Below are 27806 nucleotides of genomic sequence, written 5' to 3'. Positions count from 1 at the left end.
ACTTGTGTATTATAATGTAGAGGGTTAAAATAAAATATAAAATGTCTCCTATACTTAAAGGTTGCCTGGAAGAGATTGCTACTTAGCAATAAGGCCGCCTATTGTACTAATTCTATTTCTCTTTTGGTTTGTATTTTGTATTTTCCTGTTTGTGCAATAAAGTATCTGTTATGTTTGCCGCAAATGGCATTAACTACTTGGCCGGACAAATGGGGAGCGCTGAGGGCTCTCACCCGGTAAAAAATTTAATCTCATGTATCAGTGTGTACGTGCGTGCGTACGTGTGTGAGTGCGTGTGTGCGTGTGTGTGTGCGTGTGTGTGTGCGTGTGTGTGTGTTTGTGTATGTTGTAAACGCACTTATTCCCCCGGATATTGTTCCTGGTGTAGCACTTCTCGTGTGAACTCTCCCCGGTCACACCCCACAGCAGCCGGCACTGGTCGGTGTGCGAGCGGCATGACCCGCCCACGCAGTACGCCTGGAATGTACAATTACGATATTGAACGCTTGAGAAATAACGGGAACGTTATTTTTTTTGTTTTAGTTTTTCCCGAAGGGCAAGGCAAAGGGAACTATGCCCATACAGCCATGTCTTATGGTTTTTTTTTCTTTATGATGGTTAATGAAAGGTGTGACGATGAACGATGAAACCTAAGCCAGACTCCTACTCCGAACCCCAAACGAATTAACTCAAAAGTCCGCATAAACTTTTGAGTTATGAAGCGGCTTGTTGGCACGAACCGAAAATAGATAGGTATAAAATAGACTTTTGTTTATTGAATATGCCGATATAATAACACTATCGCGAATGTTTTCCGACTAACTTAATGCGACCATTAACCACAAAACACTAACTTCGTATTAATTATCTAGATTATTCAATGAAGAAAGCAACAGTCCCGTTCCCTTTCCCGCCAAAAAACCATGGGGCCGTTCAGTAGCAGAAGTTTTTCGCTTGATATCTCTGATAGCAAGGAGATCCAATTGCAAAATGTATCAAAAAGTTATTTCCACAAAAAGTCCTTTGTGCGCAAAGGGTTCCTTTTTCAAAATGTCTCCTGGGCCAAAAGGCCACATCGAAGCAATTCATGTAAAACAGCACTAAACAAATCTGATTAATAAATTAAATAGAAAACCTCGTCGGCGTAATGACGATATAGATCGAAAAAATTCGCATAGATAGGAAAGAGACCCGGTGGTGTAATGCTTAACACGCTCGTTCCGGCTTGACAAGAGCTGCGGGTTCAACACACGTCCGAGTCAGACTTTTTTTGCTGGACATACCTCGTCATGCTTCCCGCAGGGTGTGGAGTCCATCTTGTGCACGTCCCCGGGACAGAACTCCGAGTACCCGGTGCAGTACTCCGGCAGGTCGCACTCCTTGTCCGCGGAGCGACACACTGTGCCCGCTGACTTGGGCCGGCACGTCTGAAAAAAAAAGTGAAATAAATACAAATATACATACATACAGGGTGTTAGTAGCACCGTACCGATAACTGAGGGGGACGATTTAGCTTATGATTCAGAGTTAACGTTAAGTGGAATTTTCATCGCTCGCGATAAGAATAAGATTTTTGTATAGAGTGTCAGAGACGTGACTAAGGTAATACTGTACATGAAATGTTGAGTTTCCGGGTGTGACTAGGGTAAGACTGTACATGAAGTGTTGAGTGTCCGGGTGTGATTAGGATAAGACTGTACGTCAAGTGTTGAGTGTCCGGGGTGTGACTAGGGTAAGACTGTACTTGAAGTGTTGAGTGTCCGGGTGTGACTAGGGTAAGACTGTACATTAAGTGTCGAGTGTCCGGGTGTGACTAAGGTAAGACTGCACATAAGGTCATACCTCTAGATTGCAGCACTCTCCGGAGGCGCAAGTGGCGTTCCGTCGCAGCATGCACGTCTCAGGGTGACAGCACATATGACACATGTTCCGTTCAGTCTTGTCGGCCATAGTGCCGCAGTCGCACTGCTCGCCGGGTTCGACGAAGCCGTTACCGCAGGTCGGTGAGTCGAAAAGGCGTTTAGGTTTATTGCTATGAAAAAAAAGAGTATTAGAGACACAGAGTATTATAAACAAATGGACTCACATTCGCTAAGGAGTTTTTTTTCTAAAAAAGCATCCGTACCGTGTTGTAAATACGTACGAATACATTAAGTTATGTAGATGGTATAAGTTCGTTCCCTAAAATTAAGATGTTATGGCTGTTCAAATAAAGTGCAATATCGGCTGTACAGTGTCGCTTATGACAAAATGCGCTTCGGACACTTTTTTACAGAGATTGATTGTCTATTTGTTATACGAGGTCTATGACTCTATGTCTTTTCTACACTACTTTCTTCCTTACGAAGCGTACTAATATGTACTTACCGTAGACAGTAATCCATGCCTCGTTCGAATGCTAACGCGAGCGACTTGAGACTGCACGATGACCAATGCGCAGGCGTCACGGAAGTACTTGAAGGGCTCATGATACACTTCTCATCGGGACATTTACATTGTTCCTCTGTATCGTGCTCCATGCCCAGATTATGGCCCATTTCATGGGCGATAGTGGTCGCGACCAGACCGATAACGGTGGAATGGTTGGTCGAAACACCGCCGGAGAATTCGTACGTGCAAATTGGGCCTTTGAGGGCCTTGCCCACGACGCCATCTTGGAATTTTTGACGGCTGTAGAAAAATATGAAATAACAATAAATTATTTAGTTCTAAATTCAAATTATGATGACACATGATAAATCTAATAATTGATTAACATAAACATTTAAATCCGTTTTTTTTTTCGGAAATATAATGATTGCCGATATTAAAAAGTCGGTTAGATTTTCAATTGTTAACAAATACAAAGTATGTGTTTCAACTGAAAAATATCGAAAACTAATAAAACACTTAACTTACTTTTTTAGTAGTTTTAATTATAATTACAAGGTTGACGTAAACTGATAGTTAAATGCGAAAACAAAATCGAAAATCGTTGAAAAGTGAAACAGTGAAGTAGGTAAATAGTAGGGAGTAAAAAAAAATGGCAATAGTAAATTGTGCAGCAGTGGGACATATACAAACTGGGGGATTAATATGGCCACATCGAAGCAATTCATCTAAGAAAGTAATATTGCTATTTGACATTTGCGCATACAAAAGTAAGTGCGCAATGCACACCCCCCTGTTTATGTCTTAAAAAGCCACTTACGTAAGCAACTGCGCGTTGTCATTCTTGATCTCAGCAAGCAGCCTGGTCTTCCTATACTGCAGGAAATTGGTCAACGTTCTATCTCCGTTCTCTTCTAGCGGTATCTCGTCCTGCTCGCTCCAAACTACCACGCCGACCAGTGCTATGAAGATGTTTAGTGGAGAGTAGACCTGCAAGAGAGACGATTATGAATCTTTTGACTCTATGTACGGCCACGAGCATTAATATGTATACACTTTGGTACCATGTCACAGTAACTTTTTTGACAAATTGAACTGTAAGTCTCACTAAATGGCAAATGTGTTAGTGCGACAGAGTCCTAAAGTGGGTACATTATATTGCTCATGACTGTACAGAGGCGTTTATGGCCACGTTGAAGCAATTTCTCTAAATAACCAATATTTTTATTTGACATGAAATTGATTTTTACCCAGTTGGTATATAGTTGTGAGCTTATGTTATGATGATTAGCGTAGACAAAAGGTCAGAATAAAATAACTTTGTATTCGCCCATTCAACTTAAAAGCTGTGTAGTGATGTAGCTGTAACTGACGCAGACATCAAGTAATACAGTTCAGTTTTATGTGGGAGCACTCACCGAGTTGATGATGTTAGCCACGTCCTTCATCTGGCGATGCACGGTGCGCATGTCCCCGTTGGCCAGGAATTCGCCGTGGTCGGCCACCAGCACCAGCTCCATGTAGCGCGACAACGCATTCGAGTTGTACGGACCTCGCACTTGCGTATCGTCGAACGTGTCGCGTTTGTACTGTGGAGGTGACATTATATAGCGTTGGGCTCACGATCAGGAGGTCCCGGGATCGGAGGTCCCGGGTTGTAATCCCGGTGGGGACATATGACAAAAACTTTAGAAAACTTAGACTCTAGAGCCCAGTTTTTTGTTTCACTGTTTTTTGATTCTCCAACCGGCGGCAGCTGAAAATCAGCGTCATAGTCTAGCTACTGCTAGGCCGTGACATTTGCTGAGCTGAAGCGGTTTCGGCATTAAGTATAATAATTATTAAGTAATTTAATTACCTAAGTATATTATGTTAATTAATATTAAGTATGCCGAATATATATTTTATCTTTCCTTCTTTCTTTCTTTCTAAAAATCTCTGTGCTCTCTTCTTCTCTAATCCTAGTTTGGTTAGGACATTACAGGCTGATCACCCGAATGTCTGAAAGTAAAATGATCCGTGCTTCGGAAGCCACGGTAAGCCGTTGGTCTCGGGTACAACTTAACGATGTATGTAACGACTACGTACTTTACACCCTTAAGTAGTACCGGGACCAACGGCTTAACGTGATAGATGCAGTACCAATATCACTCAACTGAAGACGTTGATGTTGAAGATAAAAGACGTATAAAACTTTCTGTACGTTGTTGTGCATCATAACTGGACGAAGAAGGAGATACAAGATCAAGTCTCACCCTAGCAGCCCTGCTTTTCTGGATCTCCTTCTCGGTGAGATGTTTCTTCAACAGCAGGGGATCATAATCGGTGTTGTTGGTGATGCTGCCGGCGTACCCGCAGCGGTGCTCCTTGTTCAGGTCCGAGTGGGAGTACAGGAAGTGGTGAGAGGTGATTTCGTTACCTGGAAATATATAACGCACGTCTTTGTCTCATTCTCTCTCTATCTCTCCTTGGGATTTATTATTCCCATCTGGTGGTGCCTTCCTTGCACTTGATTCTAACGTCGTTTTCGGAGACATTGCACAAGCACATGTAAATTCTTCTCCAGTGCTTGCGTCCATTGTAAAAAAAAATAAAAAAATCTAGTGTCATTTAATAGTTTGGGCTGTGCGAGGATAAATCAGTCAGTCAGTAAGTCAGCAGATTTGATATTTTTGACGTGACTTATTGTAGATTTGCCATATAGGGCATTAAGTTCTTGGCCAGAAAGGTGTCATTACCCAAGACAGACTCACCGCAGGAACTGTTGAAGTTCATTCATTATCTAAGTCAACTTCAATAAACTCACCATGCTGTGCGGGTTCAATATACCGCATGACCTTCCCGTCGTGGATGACCCCGCGGACCCCGTGACAGGTGGACACCGCCACCCAGGAGCCTGGTTTGCCTCGCACCGTGCCCGAGTACTGGCATATGTCCAGTTCCTGGATAAAATATTGGCTAGTTACTACTGAATCTGAGACCTAAGCCCTAAACCGACTGAGACCTAAAGCTGAGGGATGTCTGGGAGATGACCAGTATGGGTTCAGGGAAAAGAAAGGTACAAGAGAAGCAATATTAGCTTTAAGACTGATAATTGACAGGAGATTGGATTTAAGCATGGATACCAGCGTGGCTTTTATAGACCTTGAAAAGGCTTTTGACAAGGTAAACTGGAGGAAAATGATGAGGGGGTTGAAGGAAGTAGGAATGGATTATAGAGACCGAAGGATAATATACGAACTATATAAACACCAGGAAACTGTCGTAGAAATAGGAGAAGTGAAGAGAAAAGCTAGAGTACGGCAAGGTGTAAGACAGGGCTGTTCCTTATCTCCACTAATATTTAACATTTTCATAGAGGGTGCCATGAAGGAAATAGCTAAAATCAGTAACGGAATAACAATAAATGGACAGAATATAATTAGTATCAGATTTGCAGACGATATTGCGGCACTGGCCAGTAATAAAGAAGACCTAGAAACCCTACTTAACACAATGAACACAGTTTTTGAAAAATACGACCTTAAAATTAATATAAGTAAAACCAAAATTCTAACAATTTCCAAAACTCCAAAAATAGACAGCCAAATAATTAAGTTAAATAATATCCCGATTGAAAATGTAAAGAACTTTAAGTATCTAGGCAGCATAATAACGAATGACTCAAGATGTACTTTAGACGTTAAAACCAGAATAGCAATGGCAAAACAAGCTTTCCATAACAAAGGGTGCATATTCAAGGCTAGGATTGCCAAACCTATCAGAAAAAGATGTGTCAAAACCTTCGTATGGAGTATAGCCCTCTATGGATGTGAAACTTGGACACTGACACAGAAGGACAGAGAGAGACTCGAGGCCTTTGAAATGTGGTGTTGGAGGAGGATGGAAAGAATAAGTTGGACAGAAAGGGTTACAAATGAGGAAGTGCTAGTAAGAGTAAGGGAAAAGAGACAAATACTGAGAATTATTGAGGACAGAAGAGGCAAGATGATTGGACACCTAATAAGACACGACGAATTCATTAAAAACATCATAGAAGGAAAGCTAGAAGGAAAGAGAGGAAGGGGAAGACCAAGAAGAGCTTACATGGAACAGATTAAAGAAAAGGTTAACGTCGTGTCTTATAGGGAAGTCAAGGAATTGGCCTTTGATAGACTGGAATGGAAAATGCTACACCGACAAGAGCGTGGCTCTTAAATTGATGATGACTACTGAATCTATTCATGAGCGGAGGACAGGAGTCTATAGTACGACTTTCAAATGGACTACTCTGGACGCCATCCCACTTGCGTCAGACAGAGTACTGCGGGGCGGAAGGCGAGAGGACTTATTTTATCCCTAATAAAGTAGCATGGAGAATGCTACTCCGACAAGAGCGTGGCTCTTAAATTAGTGATGGAGTACTGAATGTGCATTAGCACATAGAAGAACGGAGTCACCTAATACAAGCATATCTATGATTAAAAGGCGGCTCCAAACCCAGTATAAAGTATGTACCAAAAGATACTGCAATAAACTTTTTTATTTTATTTTATTATTGATTAGCTTAGTTGAAAGAACGCTTGACTCTCACTGTGAGGTCGCAGGTTCAAATCTAGGCACGACTTAAACCCAATGATTATCAAATTTGTTTTCGAATTCATGTTTGGAAGGTGAAGGAAAACATCGTGAGGAAAACTACATTCTCGAGAGATGCGTATGTGACCTAACTTGCATTGGGCTGGTTTTCCCTTCGCGGGTTGGAAGGTCAGTCAGGCAGTCGCTTCTGTAAAAAACCGGACCTGTTAAATCTTCAGTAATATTTTTTAGGGTTCTATGCAGCTTAAAGCACAATATGGAGCTCATAATAATAAAAAAAAAAACCAAGATTCTTATGAATATTCCGACAGGAAATTCCACTTGATATCATCCCCCAAAATTTTCGTTACGGTATCACTAACACCCTGTATTTAATAAATAAATTGAGTCTTCACGCCTCACCTCTCTAGTGGGTTTATGCAACACTCTCTCCCCGTTCCTCTGGTAGCTGACTATGTGGTTGTCGGTGACCAGGTCCTGGTTGAGCCGCAAGTCAAGCACATACTCCTCTCCGTCAACCGGCACTTTCATCGTCACCTCGTCGTGGTGCATTCCTTCCTGTAAATGTTGACGAATCACGTGTAAGGCTTTGGACGATTAGGGGTAAGGATTGTCTGGAGTTTTCTTTTTTTTTTTGACGTGACTTATTGTAGATTTGTCGCAGATCGCATTAACTACTTGTCCGGACAAATGGGGAGCGCTGAAGGCTCTCACCCGGTACAACGTTTAAGACAACAGGCCCGAGGGTGCCCAGTTGGGGGCGAACCTCGGCCCAGGGCGTCGTCTTAGAAGAAAAATATTTGAAAGAATTAATCGACTCTGATGGGTCGATAGCGATAAGCGTTGATTGAAGGAATTGTCTGGTGACAAATAGAGAAATTGCATCAAAATCGACTATAGCTAGAGACGTATTCGGTTTATAGCTTAGTTGACATAGTAAATATTAAGACGAAAAAAAAAGGTGTGTGAGTAAGCTACATCATGGAGATGATCCGCAGCCACACCTATAGGTATGTTCTGTCGGACATTCAAATTCAAAACTATCTTTATTCAGTAGGTACTACTGTTACACTTTAAATTGTCATTTTTTACATAACGAACGTCTCGTCCGCCTAAAACTACTGCAGCTTTTCACAACCTGTATAGCCGGGGAATAGAAGCTGCAAGAAAAACCTCGGCACAGGGTCCTAGACGTTCTTTAAAAAAAAATAAAGTATTGTTACGTAAAGTATTGGTACGTAAAGTATACAGCCTCCGTTGTCTAGTGGTTAGAGCATTAGGCTCACGACCTGGAGGTCCGGGTTCAATTCCCGATGGGGACATTGTCGAATTCTTCGTTTGTTAAGGACATTGCTGGCTTGAGTCACCTCATTGTCCGAAAAAGTAAGATGATTCCGTGCTTCGGAGGGCACGTTAAGCCGTTGGTCCCGGCTATTATCTATAAACACACCTCCACCAACCCGCAGTGGAGCAGCGTGGTGGAATATGCTCCGTACCGCCTCCGATTGATTGAGGGGAGGCCTGTGCCCAGCAATGGAACGTATATAAGCTGTTTATTTTATGTATTGTTATGGTTGATTATGTAACCTACACTCATAATGATAAGCTCTGATTTACTAATAGACGACTTCCTTAGAGTACGTACAAACCTCTCTGGTTTTGTAATATTTTTTCTATAAGTTTTTTCTATAACAAATAATAATAAAAAAACCACTTATTATTACATCTTTTGTTTGCAGACGAGACTTGTAATTTCATGGATAACAGACATTATGTATCTTTAATCTTTGTTTTTGAATATAAATGATGACCCTCGTTATTACACTCAGGCATAACACATCTTCTACCCATTATTATTCTGATCAAAATAAAGAGAAGCAATATAGGTAAGCTACATAATTATATACATAGCTGATCCAAATATCAAGCAACATTTATATATGCCTCTGCCATGACATTCCATTTTTGAAAAAATATGTACCCGAGCAATGAGAAAATAGGTAATTATCACGTTAAATCTGGACAACGCCATCTATATAATTAATTATCTATTAATCGAGTGCATACGTCGCCAACAAACTGCACTGCTTTAAGTCACTTTTTGTATAATTTCGAATTTGAATATATATTTTTTTTATATTTTGAGGGACGTGGCTAGGAAAGTTCCTCATTCATCATCATCATCAGCCCATTAACGTCCCCACTGCTGGGGCACGGGCCTTCCCTATGGATGGATAGGGAGATCGGGCCTTAAACCATCACGCGGGCCCAGTGCGGATTGATGGTTATTAACGACTGCTAATGCAGCCGGGACCAACGGCTTAACGTGCCTTCCGAAGCACGGAGGAGCTCGAAAGGAAAACTTTTTTTTGTGGTCACCCATCCTATGACCGGCCTTTGCGAAAGTTGCTTTATTTCAACAATCGCAGACCGAGCGCGTTAACCGCTGCGCCACCGAGCTCCTCAAAAAATATTTTTTTTATATTTTGAGGGACGTGGCTAGGAAAGTTCCTCATTAAATGACATTATTATATGATTAAATTGCGTATATCCTCATCCATGTATACAGGAAGTCTCTGATAAAACAACCTCCGGTTCATTTTGTAGCCTATAATGTATTTACATACGGTCGCGTTGGAAATTACGTTATTAACATCATTTTCCTGTTTAAATAAAACACGGGATTAATTTTAAATAAAGCTGGACACATTGTACGATCTTTAGTTTGCTATAGATAAGAAAATGTCACAAAAACTACACATTCGATTCAAATTTTACTTTTTTTATAAATAGGTTAGCCGACACATTAACAAAATATACTTAATTTAAAAAAGAAAAACACTATTTATACAATAAAAATCAACAATTATTTTTTCTTAGGTACAATAAAGACTTGGCAGAACAAACATCAATTAAAATGAACTTCATTACTTAATTTCATTTTAATATATCTTTGGACAAGCTTGGTGTATTGGAACCACGATTCTATGCTTATATCGGGTCTTCGTGCTACGGGAGTGGGGTACGGCGCGCAGTAGGCGTACAGGTTATTCTCATCTAAACAAACGTATGACGTGTGCAAGATCTCACACGGTTCTTTTTGCCTACATTTCCTGTTACACACCACTCGAAGATATCGCCAAAGGTCCCGCAGTTGCTTATACATTGTTCCCTCCCTTCATCGTTGGCACGAGACGTGTAATACTTAGGTGGCCTCGTCCTCTTCGGAATACACGGTATTTGGTCCAAATTTAAGTTCGCATAGCATAGGTTATCCACACAATCCGTTAGACATCTCTCCCCTGTAGGCACCACCGCTTCTCTCGTGTAATTCCAGTTGATATATTGAGCCGTAGCTATTGTGAAATATAGTGGTATTAACCACATTGTGTTGGAGTAACTACTGAGAGTAACTATTTATTAGTCAGCTTTTATATCTTTGTATTATGTTGAATGACGCAAAAGGACAAACGGGCACTTTACCAGGATATTATATTAAATAATGTAGTTAAATACGCAATGGAATTGACCATTTGTGGTTGGTTTTGGTATTGTAAATAAAGTTGACTAAATTAATAATTTGTCAGTTTATTTTTGTTTGCCCACTCAATGCAGAATGTCGATAAAAGTTGGGTTTATAAATGTGACAACATCGGCATGGCTTCATGTGTCATATCGTACCGTATCGCCGTCTATAAGGTCGAGCCAACTGTGTTAGGTTAGTGTACGAATATTCAAATATTTATCATGGAATGTAAAATAACTCACCGCGTGTCGTGTGGTGGATATATCTCTTTTGCTCCTCGCATGGTGCACTGTGGGTTGTACTATTCTGTGTCGACTGAAATCTGACGCGGGACTCCCTGGAACAATACATAATAATGCAATTAGCACAATGTATAAACATGGTAATTAGTACTGAATTAATTAAAAATAATTAATAAGCAAACGCTGCACGGCAACCACACCGCGTGCGTCGCGAATTATATCGAGGGTTTCTAATAGGTGCAGGGAATGTTATCTACGTGGATAGACGTCGTACAGCTACTCGTATTGGTCAGAGCTCTCGATATAATTACCGGCGCGCGCGATGCGGTTGTTGTGCCGCGAGGGCAGCTAAATGTGTGGAAGGCGAAAGTGGTGTGTCAGGATCGTAGATCGCATTATCCCCAACGGGAAATAGACGTGAACTTATGTATATACAGGGTGTTAATGACACCGTACCGAATACAGAGGGAGACCATGATTTAGAGTTGATATCAAGTGTACTTTAAAGTGTTTTTTTTTATTATTTTCAGGTCCATACTTTTGCCACGGAAAATTCTATCTTGATATCACTCAGAATCATACGTTTGAATCACCCCTCAAAGTTTGTGTTACAGTGTCACTAGCACCCTTTATGTTCGGTCACGAGTACTAATATGTATACACTAAAAAAAAAAATATTTTTTTTTTTACTTTGAATCCATGTCGCATTAACTTTTTTGACAAATTAAATCGTAAGTCCCATTAAATGTCAAATATGATAGTGCGACAGGGTTCTAAAGTGGGTACATGATATTGATCATGACTGTATATACATATATATGGTATCCTTTTGTTCAACGTACATACATATAATGAATCATAATAATGTGCATCTGCGCGAGTCTATGCACAACAGGAAATGTATTCTTTAGCCAGATTCATTAGTCATGCACAAAAGTCAATACATTGCTGCTATATCGTCAAATGGCACATTACAACACACAGAAGAAACATTATCAGACAAACAATTACATTAACATTATAATGAAGCCTTTGTTTCAAGAAGCTAGAATACGATATTTAAACATAAATAAAAATAGTAATATATTTAGATAGGTATACCAACAGTACATATATTGAAAAGTTATAAAATTGAAGTCTTAAATTAGTTTTTGTATATGTGCCCCAATTACATATTATGTACACACTGCATTCACAATTACAACAACAAAACGTATAAGTATATCTAGGTGTTAATTATATAAATATGTATAAAACTTAAACAGAAATTATCTTCTAAATTAAAACAGCCATAAATCTTCCTAAAAACATAAGAGTTAAAAATATAACGTATACATAAAGAATAAAAATAAGTGTTGTTGGAAACAAAAGAATTAAAATTAACAATGCAAATGGGAAAATGTTTATTATGAACTTATGATGTTACAGAGTTAGTATGCCTCAGTATCTTACCTTAGCTTAGCAGATAAAACGACACTCAGAAATAAATAGTACTTCCAAGAAAATAATGTTCAACACATTCATTTTAAACGCTTCTTATTATTTAATTAAGCATCATTCACCACTAGACAAGGGCAAGGATTAACAAGGTATAACCTACAATTAAGCCATTATCGTCAGAAAAGCGGCGCGCGCGCACCCACGAGTGTGGGAGCTTCGAATGACGGATCTCTTTCCATTGTTGTTGTGTTTGTAGAACAGGAGTGTTAAGTCATATCATAACACAGCAGTCAAGATTATATCCCATTGTTTGCATATGTGTGTGATCTTCTGTTTTTTAATTTTCCAGGGTTACAAATGCATAACATTAATAGTCTATATATGTCCCACTGCTGGGCACAGGCTTCCCCTCAACCGGAGTATGAAATACACTACGTTTGGGTGGTAAGTGGAATACCGTGGACTCTGCCTACCCCAACGAGAGACAGGCGGGATTTTATGAATGTATGTCAATTACGTATTTTTGCAGTAAGTCTGAGTGACAGTTTTCGAAGAGAGATCATAATTAAAGATAAAATTAGATTTAGATTGATTTTAATTATTTTTGACACCGTAACGACTACTGAGGGCGATGAATCAGACCATGAAACTGCGTTGATATAAAGTAGAATTTCCTGACGGAAAATTAATAAAAATTTTAGTGTTTTTTTAATTATTTTCAGTTCCATACTTTTGCGACGGAAAATTCCACTTGACATCAACTTGATCATGACCTGAATCATCCCTCAAAGTTTTCGTTACGATGTCACTAACACCCCGTATATATTTGTACAAAATGTTCCTGTACCCAAAGGTTGTCTGGAAGAAATTGCTGTATGAACAATAAGGCCTCCTGCTGTGCCTTTCTGTATTGTGCACATTGTGCTTAATAAGTATTTTATCTATCTATTTAATAACAATATAAGACAATATATGTATCTCTTCAGGCCGTATATATCTTGTTATTTTCAATATATTAGCATCGCTAGTACAATGTATTGTCAACGAAATAGGTTAACGGATGTAACGTTCATTTTATAATGGAGCACAATGAATGAATGCTCTCAACATGTATACAATCCTATAAAGGCGTATATTTAGCTGCAGCTAAATATACGCCATAACCTAGGACAATATTTATTACAATGTAACAATAAGCTGCAAAAGTCCAACCAGTTTCTTGCAAAGTAATAAATTAACTGGTTGCACTTAAGACCTCCTGGTTACATAATTCACTTAATTTTCAATAATAAAACTGACCTAACCTGAAGATTTGACAGGTCCGGTTTTTTACAGAAGCGACTGCCTGTCGGAAGTGAAATACTGACTAATGTATTAAATTACCAAAAAACTGTAAGTAAATCTTTTACTAAAAGTTCAAAATTTCCTTGCTAAAAATAAAATAAATAACATTGATCGTGTGCGCATATAAAAGTGAGTACGTAATGCAAACAAATGTCACATAGCAAAATTTTAACCCCCCAGGTCAGCTTATCTCTAAGAAAGAGATTTCTTCCACCTGACCTACGTGACAAGGTGCGTTGTGTATAATACTATAGACATATCTACATACGCGTACAGCTTCTGCAAATCAAAATACTTTCTTTTCCTTTGTCTGTCCTATTGTGTAATGCAACTTATTAAGAAAAACATAACTAATCTTGGAATTATTGGATAAGCCATTAATGCTCTGTTTATCCGTATTAACAGAAATAACTGTCGATTTGGGCCAAACTATAACCGGCGCAGGCGTTGCGGGTGGGAACCATTCAAGCTGAACGACCGAAATACTGTACGCTTTTTTTTTTACTATAAAGTAAAATTGTTTATTATTGCAATTATTAACCGACTTCAAAAAAGGAGGTTATTGTCATTGCGTGTCTCCTAAGAAAAATATCTAAGTATACCTTAATTAATTAGCCTTTTTAGATTCCAATCCTTCCATATTTCCCGGTCCTGTGCGAACTCCAGACAATCCTTAAGGCGTTTAGGTCATCAGACCATCCTTAACGAGGTCCAAGTTCTAAGACGGATCTGATGGACTTGTTCCTCTTCTATCGTGTGGGTTGTGAGGTGGACCAATTGACCTATCTCAGCAACCCTGGGGTCAGGGCTATTATTGACCTCATGCTCATATAACGACTACATACTAGTTTATTTAAGTAAATAGTAGCTGATACCGACTGCGTAACGTGCCCTGCGAAGCACGGATCACCATATTTTCGGACAATCGGGTGACCAGCCTGCAAATGCTTAACCAAACTAGGGATCCCAAAGTGATTTGTGGTTGTCCCTACCGGGATTCGTACCTGGGACCTCCGTATCGCCAGCCCAAGGCTCAACCAAGGCTGTTACTATTCAAAACGGTAAAATATTATATTACTAAGATATTACAAACTGATAAGTTAATATAGATCTAAAGAAACCAGTTTCTCTATGAATCATAAATTATCTAAACCCTACTTTACGAGCTAAGCTAGCGTTTATGAGGTAAGCTATGGACTTACTTCTGATACCAGATTATCCTGTATTAGAAACTGTATTACTTGATGTCTGAGTCAGTAACTGCACTATACAGCTTTTAAGTTGAAAGAGCGAAATAGTATTCTATTTGGCATATATATAAAGTTCTTTTATTCTACCAGTTTGTCCACGCTAACCTAGTAAATGTCAAAAACTCCAAGATAAGCTCACAACTATATCCCAATTGGGGTAGCCAGAGGTACATCCATCTAAATACCCACACTTCACCGAGTTTTCTGTAAGAATTAGAGGAAAATACATAAAATCACGCCTGTGTGTTGTTTAAGTCCCATAGGGGGCGAGCACAAATCCTGGTATTAACCACGGGATATCAATTATATCATCATCAGCCCATAAACCTCCCCACTGCTGGGGCACGGGTCTTCCCTATGGACGGATAGGGAGATCGGGCTATAAACCATCACGCGGGCCCAGTGCGGATTGATGGTTATTAACGACTGCTAATGCAGCCGGGACCTACGGCTTAACGTGCCTTCCGAAGCACGGAGGAGTTCGAGATGAAAACTTTATTTTTGTGGTCACCCATCCTATGATCGGCCTTTGCGAAAGTTGCTAAACTTCAACACTCGCAGACCGAGCGCGTAAACCGCTGCGCTACCGAGCTTCTCATCAATGATATATCAAAAACTAAATCCTTTAATGTATAAAAAAGATAATTTATTTATCATACAATGACACAAAAAAACTAAAAACTTACAATCTCATACGTCCATTGAATAGTAACCATTCTTTGTATGTAAATAAGTTGCAACTTTATAACACGTATTTTCCCAGGCCGAGATCCACTTTAAACACTTCAAGTGTGAAGTGCACCATCTGCTGTCTGACCTCCTAATTAATTTAGCGCGATGATACATAATGCCTAATTTAATGCAATTACAGCCTGTCCCTTTATTAGCAAAATTTCCTTTTTAACAGACTTTAAAAAAGAAGTAGGTTATCAATTTGACCGTATGTAATTTATTTTATTTTTAATTCTAGGAGAACCAACAGTTATCAAAAACAAGTTAAAGACTGGAATAACAACATCAGAACCAATTAAAGGTTCTCACAAATAGAATTAGAATAATTAGTTACAAAAAAAAAGCGTTGAGTCTTGACAGTAAGCAACGTTGTAGAAGATTGAGTTCCGCACGCACAATAGAAGTTAAATGATAAAAACAACAAATAGTTAGATGTATACAATAACAAAACTATTATATACAATTTTTAATTGTTTTTGTTACAAAGGTACTTTGTGAGTTGACGCCTTACTGACTCGCAACTATCGTTGAATAGGTCTATGTCCAGTTTGCTAGATAAAGAATTAAAAGTTTTAACTGCACGAAGCATAAACGTATTCGACCTGTAATTAGTGGTGCATGGTGAATTATAAAGAAGATGGGAATTACGTAGGCACCTAGCTGGGATCCTTATGTTCAAAAGTGAGAGCAGCTTATTTTTTGTACGTATGTAATATTTTTGGAATTGCAAAATATTCGTATATGTTTATTATTATTATTATTTGTGAATCAAGAGGCCACGATAAAAACTAGAAGCTCAAATGTAGGTGGCAGCACTGTTGAATGTTCCTAAATTTTGACAGTGCATACTGTCCAGCTAAAAATCGTGATAAATTGCTATATAATGTGGAGCATTGTGACGTGTATCCCGTCTGAAGGGTGAGAAGGATGAGTTACGAAAAAAAAGCAGCCTAGGTAGTAAGCAGGCGCGGAGTGAAAATAAGTATTTCAAGGTTTTCTTCTTTCCGATCTTTAGGGAGTAAATGGCCCCGATTCCTGCAGACACCGCCTAATTTTATTTTAAGTTATATCCGTCATTTTCATATCCGTCGAAAAGGAAAGGGACGGATGATTCACAGCTCTTAATTTTAGGAAGAATGAGTAAATGAATGAATAACCCGGGCGAATCAAAAGGTACGTCACTGGTATGCAATCCGTTTGACGTGCTGTCTACTTAACTGTGTCGGGTTATTGACGGATGTAAAATTTTTAGACGGTTGGTTTAGATTTGTGCTTAAAATTGACGTGTGTTCCATAAATTTTATGCTTGTCGATTACCCGTCCCTTTCCTTTTCGGCGGATAAGAAAATGACAGATATAACTTAAAATAAAATTAGATGGTATTTACAGGAATTAGCACCAATATACACTATGATTTTGCAGCTAAATGCTGCGCAAAGGGTTATAGCGTAAAAAAATATATAACAAAAACAATATGTTTGTTACTCAAATAGTACGGGGAACTGACAAAATTTAAGAACACTCAACAGTAGCGACACCTGATGGGAGAAATAGGCAGTTTTAATCCTCATTCTTTTTTACAGGTATTGTCCAACTTATTATAATACATTCAAGAAAAAAGTAACAAGTTAGCAAAGAACTTACTTAACAAAGAACTAACTTAACAAAGAATAGACCCAAAGCCGGAAACATGCAACATAACATCACTTGTTAACTAACTAGTCAAGTCGGTTGTTTATCCATAACTAACTATGGTGCGTGCTCGGTTAGAAATAGCGAATGCCGCTTTCTATATTTATATACTTGTCACACTGTATAGAAAAGTATGTTGATACTACCCGCTACTATATCTTATAAACTAAAATATTAACATAATTTTTCCTGTACCCAAAGGTTGCCTGGAAGAAATTGCAGCTTTAGCAATACGGCCACCTTTTGTGCCTGTCCTCATTTACGCTTGTTTCTGTACGTCTTGTGTGCTCAATAAACATAGCATAACATTATATCACGGCTGTATCCCCGAAGGGGTAGACAGACGTGTATACTTATGAGATTAAACGAACTTACCTGTAAGTGAAGTTCTATCTCAATTATACGAAGCTCCTTGTTCGAGAGGGGGACGACGCTGGAGCATAAGACGTAGACTACACTGTTTAACCTCTCGAACAAGGAGCGAGTATAATATAGGTAGACCCGCTTCTCATCCTCCTCATCATCACCAGCCCATTAACGTCCCCACTGCTGGGGCACGGGCCTTCCCTATGGATGGATAGGGAGATCAGGCCTTAAACCACCACGCGGGCCCAGTGCGGATTGGTGGTTATTAGCGACTGCTAATGCAGCCGGGACCAACGGCTTAACGTGCCTTCCGAAGCACGGAGGAGCTCGAGATGAACTCTTTTTTTTTGGGGTCACCCATCCTAAGACCGGCCTTTGCGAAAGTTGCTTAAATTACTGATTGATTGAGGCACGAGAAATGTAAGTAATTTAATTATACTCTACGCATGTATGCATTGTTCATTGTCGTGTGTTTTATTGTAGATTATTGCTTCAGACAAATAGGGCGCTTAGAAATCTCCTCTAGCCCAATTGGGATACGGTCGTGGGGTTGTGTTATGTAACAGCAATACTTTTTATCAGCAATTACTTAGGTACCTACTATATACCCCAGCATAATATTCCGCTCCGTAGACTTGCGTGTCGCGTTTCTAGTAGATTTATTAAAAGTATAATCTACGAAGCCTGTCTGTTTATAATAAAGCTGGTAAGCGGATAGCGGTGTTGTTACCACCTAAGGCTTCCCATGGAAAGCATTAGTCTATGTGCGTGCGGAACTATTTTTAATATTGTTACTTATTCAAATTCAAAAATATCTTTATTCAGTAAGTAACATAGTTACACTTTGAATCGTCAATTTTTACATAACGAAAGTCTCATCCGCCTAAAACTACTGCAGCTTCTCACAACCTGTATAGCCGGGGAAAAGAAGCTGCAAGAAAAACCTCGGCACACGGCCCTAGACGTTCTTATTTAGTAGGTATATTTGTGCGTTAGCACGCTTGAACAGATGAAGAGAGAACATGCACGGAGTGTAAAATACAGCCATCTTTATTCAACATCAGTAAAAATAACGTTGAAAGACAAGGAACAAAGGTTACATTACAACCTACTTCTCTACCAAAATTCATGTGAAAGTCGACGTGCGTACGACAATACAGTCGCGTTCAAATGCATCGGATGTCATATAATTAGATGCACCGAAGCGTGGCCCCTTTGGCGCCAAAATCCCATTGTGCCATGGGGTTTTTGACTCGAGCACTCAACCCTGACAGAGGGGACATGGGAGCGAGTGATAAGTTTGACATTAATTACATGTTTCAAATGTAACTCGTTAAGAAATGTAATTATGTTAACGTAACAAATACTTTATTGTACACACAGAAAAAAAAGAAAACGCTAAAATAAAGAAAAAAATAAAACTTTTAGTTAAAAATAAATAAGGGAAAGTTATAAATATTTTCATAATCACGCACTTTGTACCTAGGATGATGACGCGATGATCTTGGGGGTAAAAACGCCACATCAAAGCAATTCATCTAAAAAATATCAATATTGCTATTTGACATTTGTTTGCATTGCACACTTGTTTTTGTATGCGCAAATGTTTCTTCTACTTTTTAATCCACCTTGACTGTTATCAGAAGGATTGGGCGGAGTTCGCCCGGGACAGTGGGTTATGGAAAGACATTATTTTACTGGAGATCCAACTTCGATTCCTGATGAGGAAATTATCTAAATCACTTTGTAAGACTGTCCTTTGTAACGACACTGCAGGCTTGAATCACCTAATTGTCCGAAAAAGTAAGATGATTCCGTGCTTCGGAGGGCACGTTAAGCCGTTGGTTCCGGCTATTAGCCGTAAAACAGATCTACTAACGCGTAGTACAGCAGCGTGGTGGAGTAAACAATAATATTACATAGTAAACAAATTCAAAAGACATCATGTGTTTATCTGAATGAACTTATAAACCCTAACCACAGACAATCCGAACTTATTGTGCGAGGTCATGCGTTCTTAGCTACAAAGATTTTGAATTAGGTAGGGTTATATCTTATCCTGTGAACATGTTTAAAAGTAGAGTAAGGGATTATGTTCTCCATTACGTCCATGTTGGTGGACTATTCATTAGTGGAATTGTGCTCACGATTCGGAGGTCCCGGGTTCGAATCCCGGTGGAGACATATCACGAAAATCACTTTGTGATCCCTAGTTTGGTTAGGACATTACAGGCTGATCACCTGATTGTCCGAAAGTAAGATGATCCGTGCTTCGGAAGGCACGTTAAGCCGTTGGTGCCGGCTATTACGTACTGATGTAAGGACTTAGTCGTTACATGTGCCTATGAGGGGCCTATGGCGGCTCAATAATAACCCTGACACCAGCGTTGATGGGGTTGGTAATCCTCACAACCCACACGATAAAAGAAGATTGCATCATACTTACAGTCCTGGGTAACGACTAACGTTTTCGTCCATAAAGTAAGAAGTTTTTCAAACAATTTAAATTATTTCAAAACTGTCGTTTGAGATAATGCATTCCAAGCGGTTTGTCCAAATACTTCTGGACTTAAGCCAAGAGATGCTGCAAAAGGACACCGTTCTGCCGCAATAATATAACCACACATGGAAAATTTTGCACAAACCGGATCTTAAGCTTGATTTTAAATAAAAAACCATATCTATAAGATCCATCATATCCATCTTAGGTCTTCGCTTCAACAATGGCTGCAAGTTGTCTTTGAGTACTTATAGCTCTGCCTACCTCATCAGGGATTATGGGCGTGACTTTATGTATGTTTTAGGAACTAGATTGGATTAGATCTTTCTGCCCAAAACAGTATTTAAATTGTGTTAAAAAAATATTGCTTTATGTTAAACTTTTTATAAAAAAGCCTGTTAAAATGCTTTGACGTAGATACAGTACTAATTTTAAGTTCATATTATGCCAAATGCATCACTCTCCTACTTTGTTAAATTGGTCAAACCGGATACATTTCACTATGATAGCATAATATTCCGACTAAACTGAACGTGATTCGTTTCCATAACGCATCTCTTCTCGAGTAAAAAATAAATATCAAATGCGCGTCGCGTTGACTTTTTACTTTTTTATTTTATTTTTTACGAGGCATGGCTGACGCACGGTCTGTACACTTCCTTCCATTGTGAGAACCATTTTGGATCGCGCTCATCCTTTTAGCTTAGGCCTATTATGATTTTATTGTTTGTTTAATTAAGAATACTTATTTTTAATGTGGTTCAGGCTTCAGATTTGTCTTGAAAACAAAGTGGACGATGGAATGAGACATGTTTGCGTTGATGCTAAGAATTGACCGGGATGATTAGAAGTATTCATCATCCTCCTACCTTTATCCCACTCAAACTGATTTTTTTTTTAAATAATATAGGCTCGCGTTTGACCACAATCTCACCTTCTTCTATCGTGTGGGTTGTGAGGTGGATTACCTTACCCCATAAACCCTGGTGTCAGGGTTATTATTGAGCCGCCATAGGCCCTGACATGACTCATGTAACGACTACGTACTTACATCAGTAAGTAATAACCGGGACCAACGGCTTAACGTGCCTTCCGAAGCACGGATCATCTTACTTTCGGACAATCTGGTAATCAACCAGTAATATCCTAACCAAACTAGGGATCACAAAGTGATTTATGTGATATGTCCTCACCGGGATTCGAACCCGGAACCTCCGGATCGTGAGCACAACGCTCTACGGAGCTCAACGGACCACGGAGGCCGTCCTCACCTAAATCTCACCTGATCTAGGGTGGATCACGCTTACTTACCTAGCAAATGCCTATTCACTCTAGCCTTGATGGCTCTCAGATTATAACGAGTTGGAAAAACAGACGACGGCCCAACGTGTAACCTCTAACACAAACACAACCTCTAACAAAACCTCTTCCGTCCATCTCTGTCAGTCGTCATCTCCGTACTCACACCTATTAATTACGTTATTGGCCCCGATTCCTGCAGACACCGCCTAATTTTATTTTAAGTTATATCCGTCATTTTCTTATCCGTCGAAAAGGAAAGCGACGGATGATTGTCAACAAGTTAATTTTAAAACGAATGAATAACCCGGGCGAATATAATAGGCATCTCGCTGGTATGTAATCCGTTTGACGTGCTGTCTACGTAACTCTGTCGAGTTATTGGCCGATGTAAAATTTTTAGACGGTTGTTTTAGATTTCTGCTTAAAATTGACGTGTATTTCATAAATTTTATACCTGTCGATTACCCGTCCCTTTCTTTTTCAACGGATAAGAAAATGACAGGTATAACTTAAAATAAAATTAGATGGCGTCTGCAGGAATTAGCACCATTATAAGTATTCTTTTTAGGGATGCGATCATGTTCTTAGGTATAACATGTTCATTGTCCTTTTAAAGGTATAATGAATAATAAGTTCGTAATTAGAAAAGAATGTAGGAATAATGAGTGTAATTCATTGAATAACCACAGAAGTCAACGTACTGAAAACCATCCTTAATAAATAAGGAAAGAAAGAACATGCCTGTAAAACTAAGTGGCAGACAAACCCAACCTGTTTCCTTCTGGGGTTTTCCTCAAATTCTCCACTTAATGGAAATCACCAGTTCAGAAAAAGTAAAGAATAAAAACGTTTTTATGCCTACACTAAAAACCAGGTAGGAATCGGACAGCATCTAGTAGAGCCCTGATGTTGGATTCAGTATTACTTCTCTAAAAAGAGAACCAAGAAAAGAGGCTCTCCGAATGAGGTTATGAATAACTTTTGTAACGTTCCGTGCACCCGAGGCCATTACGTCAAATTGGAACGAGACTCCTGTGATGAGTTTCAACTTTTCCAAAATAGTGATTAATTCGTACCATATCATCACCATCCCCGTTATCGCGTTTTTCACAGGGTCCGCTTACCTATTTGAAGATTTGACAGGTTTTTTACAGAAGCCACTGCCTGTCTGACCTTCCAACCCGCGAAGGGATAACCAGCCCAATACAGGTTAGGTCACATACCTCCAAAAATGCATTTCTCGGGAATTTGGGTTTCCTCACGTTGTTTTCCTTCACCGCTGAGCATTTGTGTCCCATATCAGGTTCTTTCGTCCATGTATGTGTACTTTATTTGTTGAATAGTGTAATTAATTAGTAGTATACTTCTGAAGTACAAACTGTAACAATAGCGGAATATTGCATTGAGACAAACCTGCAAGGTTTAGCAATGCGATTCAATTGTATCATTATGTAAAATGTTTTGAACAATAAATAAATTTAAAAAAAAATCTAAATTAAAAATTGCTTCTATTTAAACACACTTTTTTCTATTATTTTTTTGCTTTTATTTTTTTTATATGGATTTAGATCTGAAATAAATAATTCATTCATTCATTCATTTAAACACTACCTACTATGCTATCGACTCGAAAACTGAGAAATATCCTTATGAAAAGGTACAACCAGATCTATACATTCATAAATAATCGATTTATACCAGTAAGCCTCGTCATTGGCACAAATTGTAAAACAGAACCAGCTTAAGGTTATTCAAGGTCACGACGACCTGCTCTGTCTGCTTTCTCCACCGTTACAGAATGTTACTCCACCGCGGCACGGATATGGAGAATTATACAACGGTGATATGTGATATGGAACTGGTCGGCATTACGTCACTCATAGCATATGATAAGCTATTTTTTTTTAAGTAAAATTTCGATTTTCATACTTAACCGAAAATTGCGACGGGTATTTAGCTGTTGACCACATAAGCTCACGACTACATACCAATTGGGGTAGTCAGATGTACATGCATCGGAAGATGAACTAAGTATGCGCGCATCACCGAGCTTTCTGTTAGACTGACGTGATAGGTGGTGAGCTCTATTCTAGATGTTGATCATCTTAGTACCTAAATGAGAAACAACTAATTCTTTATAAGTTTTGAACAAAAAAAACTTCCGTAATAATGATAGGCTTGCCGGATAAGTGTGTTCACACTTGAGTGTGTTGTGGTGGAAGTGGAAGAAGCTAAATTCGATTTTCATCATCATGTAGTGTCCAAGAGGGAATAGGCATATCTTATGTATGTATGCTGGTGTAGTATTTAAAATTAGGCATTTTTTTATGTTTGTGATAGTTTCAGATCTTGGTTTGTATGGCTATTTTTGGCGGAGCGTACTGATCACACGTGAGCGTGATGATAGGTACCTACTACTTTAATATGATTGTAATCGAACATTATAACATACGCGAATAAATGAATTTCGAATTTGAATTTCGAACGGGCACAAGGCTACAAGGCCATAGTCAATCTCAAAAAAAAATCTTGGTGATAACGAAACCGTGTTCCAGAGGTAATTCACGCGTCACTCAAACTAATGCTCACTGCGATTAGTTGTGGCATCTATGCAAAAATGAGAACGAAACCGGTATAAGATGACCCGGTCGCACACTCTAACACAGAACACAGAACACAGAAACACACACACAGAACACTCTAACACAGAACGCTATTTAACACAGATGTGTTAAATAGCGTTCTGTCATATATACAGAAACGGAATACAAGAATGTAAAAAAGTCAATCAAAAATCAAAATCAAGAATGTAAAAGGTCAATCTTATCCTTATCTTATTTAGCCTATCCGATCCCACTGCTGGGCAAAGGCCTCCCCTTGATTTTTCCACTCCTCTTGACTTTGCACGATCTCCGACCAATCCCTCCGATAAGCATTGAGATCGTCACACCATCTTTTACGCGGTCAAAAGGTCATTTTATTTTTATTATTTTTATAATTTAACAATTCTGAAGCTACGTCATTTCGCAAGAAGAAGTCGCGCTTAACAAAATTTTACCATATCTCGAAATCTCGAAGAAAAATCTAGCAAGGCTTTCAATTTGTCTACCTTGCGCTGGAGTGGAAGAGACGAAAAATCTTAATAATGTTCAACTAATTGTAATCCCGATTCTTTGTAGGTAATAATAAAAATCGACTAAAGAGATATTGTCCTTTTCATAAAAAAAAATTGAGACACTTTCCAATTTTTGAATTCGGAACATTAATATTAAGAATTAAAATCCTTACCATAACGTCTGTAATTTTTTTGATGAAGAGTGCTTTGGGGACTAACTATAAGCGATGCGATGAGGTACTTGGGCTAGAAACCCTTCCTTCACCATGGTTCACTAAATCTCTAGTGAACTATGACTCTACCCATCCCAATAAGCATTACGAACATGTATTGTCCGTCAATCATACGTCACCGACATTGGCAGTGACATTGACCCTTCAAACCTTTCATTAAATCCACAGTAATATAATATAAACACAAAAGTAACTCTAGTCTGTCCGTCCGTCTCGTCTTTTCGTTGTACCGATTTAGATGAAATTTGGTATTGGGATAGTATGAGACCTACGGGAGAACAAAGTCTTTATGAAAAGGAAGTCTACGCGCACAAAGTCGGAAATCTAACATGTATACTCAGCCAGTGGATACCTGTAGTAAAATCACGACCCAGGGTCACGACTGGCCATCGTTACTGATAAACGTGGCCGGACTCAGGAGTTCGTAGCTAAGTAGAAACATTCATAATAATAATAAATATTAGATGTGGTCGGGTTACTTCAAGTGTCAGTCAAATATCTTCATTCAAAGAAGGCTTTTGAAAGCATAAAATACTCTTTTATTAATCCTTCTATTATTTACTACCAGTATGTACTTGTTACATGAGCCACGTCAGGGGCCTTTGGCGGCTCAGTAATAACAAGCTAGTTTTAATGTAATTTGTGGTCTCATTTTTTACGGGAATGACATTAATTTAAAGAAATAGAGGTTTTATTGATGATACACATTACAATGTGGTTTTTTATAAGTCGACAAATATGTTATCTAACCTGACCTAAATATAGGTAGGTACATAAATTGTCTACACATGCCATAGTATTAATTTCACACAAACCTTCAAAAACAATACAAACACTATTAAACAAAGAGTTAAAATCCTTCTATTGTTAAAAAATAGCTTCTGTACAATTAGCCATTGTCTGAAGACTATTATGGCCAAGGACCATAGTTCATTGACATAAGCAGGTAAATATGTTAATTATATAAAATTGCATAGCATAATAACATCTGTATAGATTCCATAGTAACAGAATGGTCTAAATAAATTTGAAGTCGTTTTGAAGTGCTTTGAAGTAGTTTTGAAGTGTGTTTGAAGTCGTTTTGAAGAGTTTTGAAGTCGGTTGAAAAAAAAGGTAACGTCCCGCGTGGTCTGATGTTTGATGAGAGTATGTACGAGTATGTGAAACTACATCGATTACAGTTTTTGGTTTAAGTCTTTGTTTTCTGATAGTTTAAAAACGAACCTAAATCTCAGCTTTTCAGCAATCCAAATTGTTCTAGAACTATTATTTATCGGATTCCCGCGTAAACAAAATAACTTAGTTCTAAATTCAAATTCTGATACACGGTAAATCTAATAATTGATAAACATGGAAATTAGCACTGGTTTTTATTTAGAAATACGATGATTGTTAAGGAACATTAAGAAAAAACACTGTGGTACTTATGAGTAACAGGTGTAATTCTTATGTTGACCTGTCCGTATCATTCATAATCAATGAATGAATCACCACATGACTTAAAGGCAAAGATTTGTCATTGTTTATACACAATCAATAGTATCTCGATATCTGATTACGGAGTGAGGAAAGAATTGCCTCTTAATTAGCTGCTAAAGAAATACCAATACGATAGTAAAAAGGAATATATAATTACACGACTATACCCGAGGGACTTGCGAAGAAAATAGAAACACTTTTCTATTTTCTTCGCAAGTCCCTCGGCCATCATCCTTTTTCTAAATACACGGAAAAAACTAAAACGAATGGTAATTTCCATGTTCATCAATTATCAGATTTATCGTGTATCAGAATTTGGATTCAGAACTGAAAACTTTATTGTTGTTTTGTTTAGATTCTGGCGCATAGAGCAACACGGGCATCCGGCTTTCCGCGAGAACTACACAACAATAAAACACTCGAGTTCTGAATTCAAATTCTGAATCTAATAATTAATGAACATGGAATTTAACATTCAAAAAAACGATGATGACCGGGGGATATTAAGAAAATGTACTGTACTTGTACTATAATGAGCGATGTTTGATCATCTGTCATCAATTCACCTATTACTCGTATCAATCTGAGGACTTCAGTGCTTCTTCATACAAACAATCCCTTTTACACAGACACCAAATATTGACGAAGACTAAACTATGTCCCGGGGGATTTTAAACTTAGTTAGAGTTGCCGTTCTATACGTAGTACTATTTCTTATTCTATGGTAGGGATAGCAAGTTAACTTCTGATAACGTCGAGTAAAGTTGTGACTAGCTATACGCGTTTAAGAGAATGTTTAGTTATCAGTTTACGAGTACAATAGGTAATATATCGTTGCTGTCTTAAGGTGACTAATGATATAATGCAACCTCAAATACTGAATCATACAGGCCGTCGGTGTTTCGCAGAAATCGCTGTTAGTTTCTCAAAGTTCTTGTCGAGATTCAAAATCAACTTTGTTATCGAACTGTGTCTAATTCATGTTTATGACTCATTCTTAACACTGATATGTAATGCATTTTTTTATAATTTGTAGTCTAATAATGGGTAGCCGTGGTAGCCGAGTTGGTAGAACGCTTGACTCTCAATTTGAGGTCGCAGGTTCGAATCCCGGCATTAACCTAAACCAATGATTGTCGAATTTATTTTCGAATTCACGTTTGGATCATAAATGATTATCACGTGCTCAGCGGCGAAGGAAAACATCGCATTCCGAAGAAATGGATTTCGGAGGTATGTAACCTAGCCTATATTGGGCTGGTTTTCCCTTCGCGGGTTGGGAGGTCAGACAGGCAGTCGCTTCTGTAAAAAAACCGGACCTGTCAAATATTCAGGTGAGGTAAGCGGATGTGAAAAACGGGATAACGTTAGGGAGATGATATAATTTGTAGTCTAATAAAAAAACTAAGAGAAAGAGATACCAAATAGCTACACAATCACGCCGTGGTTCCCTTAAGGGGTAGTAGGCAGACGAATGCAAAGGCAACTTGCAAACACTTTTTGACCTATAAATACATAATTTATAATCGAGGAGCTCGGTGGCGCAGCGGGAAACGCGCTCGGTCTGCGATTGTTGAAGTTAAGCAACTTTCGCAAAGGTCATAGGATGGGTGACGACAAAAAAAAAAGTTTTCATC

General features: G+C 38.6%; 1 protein-coding gene across 1 annotated transcript in view; it reads right to left on the bottom strand.

The window, feature by feature from the left end:
• The window catches only part of LOC126376987 (disintegrin and metalloproteinase domain-containing protein 19), a 130608-nt gene that overhangs the window by 14242 nt on the left and 88560 nt on the right, over positions 1-27806 (bottom strand). Inside the window, exons 2-11 of the mRNA XM_050024553.1 lie at positions 10717-10811; positions 7351-7506; positions 5177-5312; positions 4626-4789; positions 3789-3959; positions 3191-3360; positions 2368-2670; positions 1843-2032; positions 1284-1427; positions 359-477 (exon numbers count right to left, since the gene is read on the bottom strand). Coding sequence (XP_049880510.1) covers positions 359-477; positions 1284-1427; positions 1843-2032; positions 2368-2670; positions 3191-3360; positions 3789-3959; positions 4626-4789; positions 5177-5312; positions 7351-7506; positions 10717-10811 — 1648 coding nt within the window. The remainder of the gene's footprint in view (positions 1-358; positions 478-1283; positions 1428-1842; positions 2033-2367; positions 2671-3190; positions 3361-3788; positions 3960-4625; positions 4790-5176; positions 5313-7350; positions 7507-10716; positions 10812-27806) is intronic.

This window comes from Pectinophora gossypiella, chromosome 22 (assembly GCF_024362695.1).
Source record: "Pectinophora gossypiella chromosome 22, ilPecGoss1.1, whole genome shotgun sequence".
In the NCBI taxonomy this organism is placed as follows: Eukaryota; Metazoa; Arthropoda; class Insecta; order Lepidoptera; family Gelechiidae; genus Pectinophora; species Pectinophora gossypiella.
The sequence above is the reverse complement of the archived record's forward strand: the minus strand, read 5'-3'. Positions and strand labels throughout refer to the sequence as shown.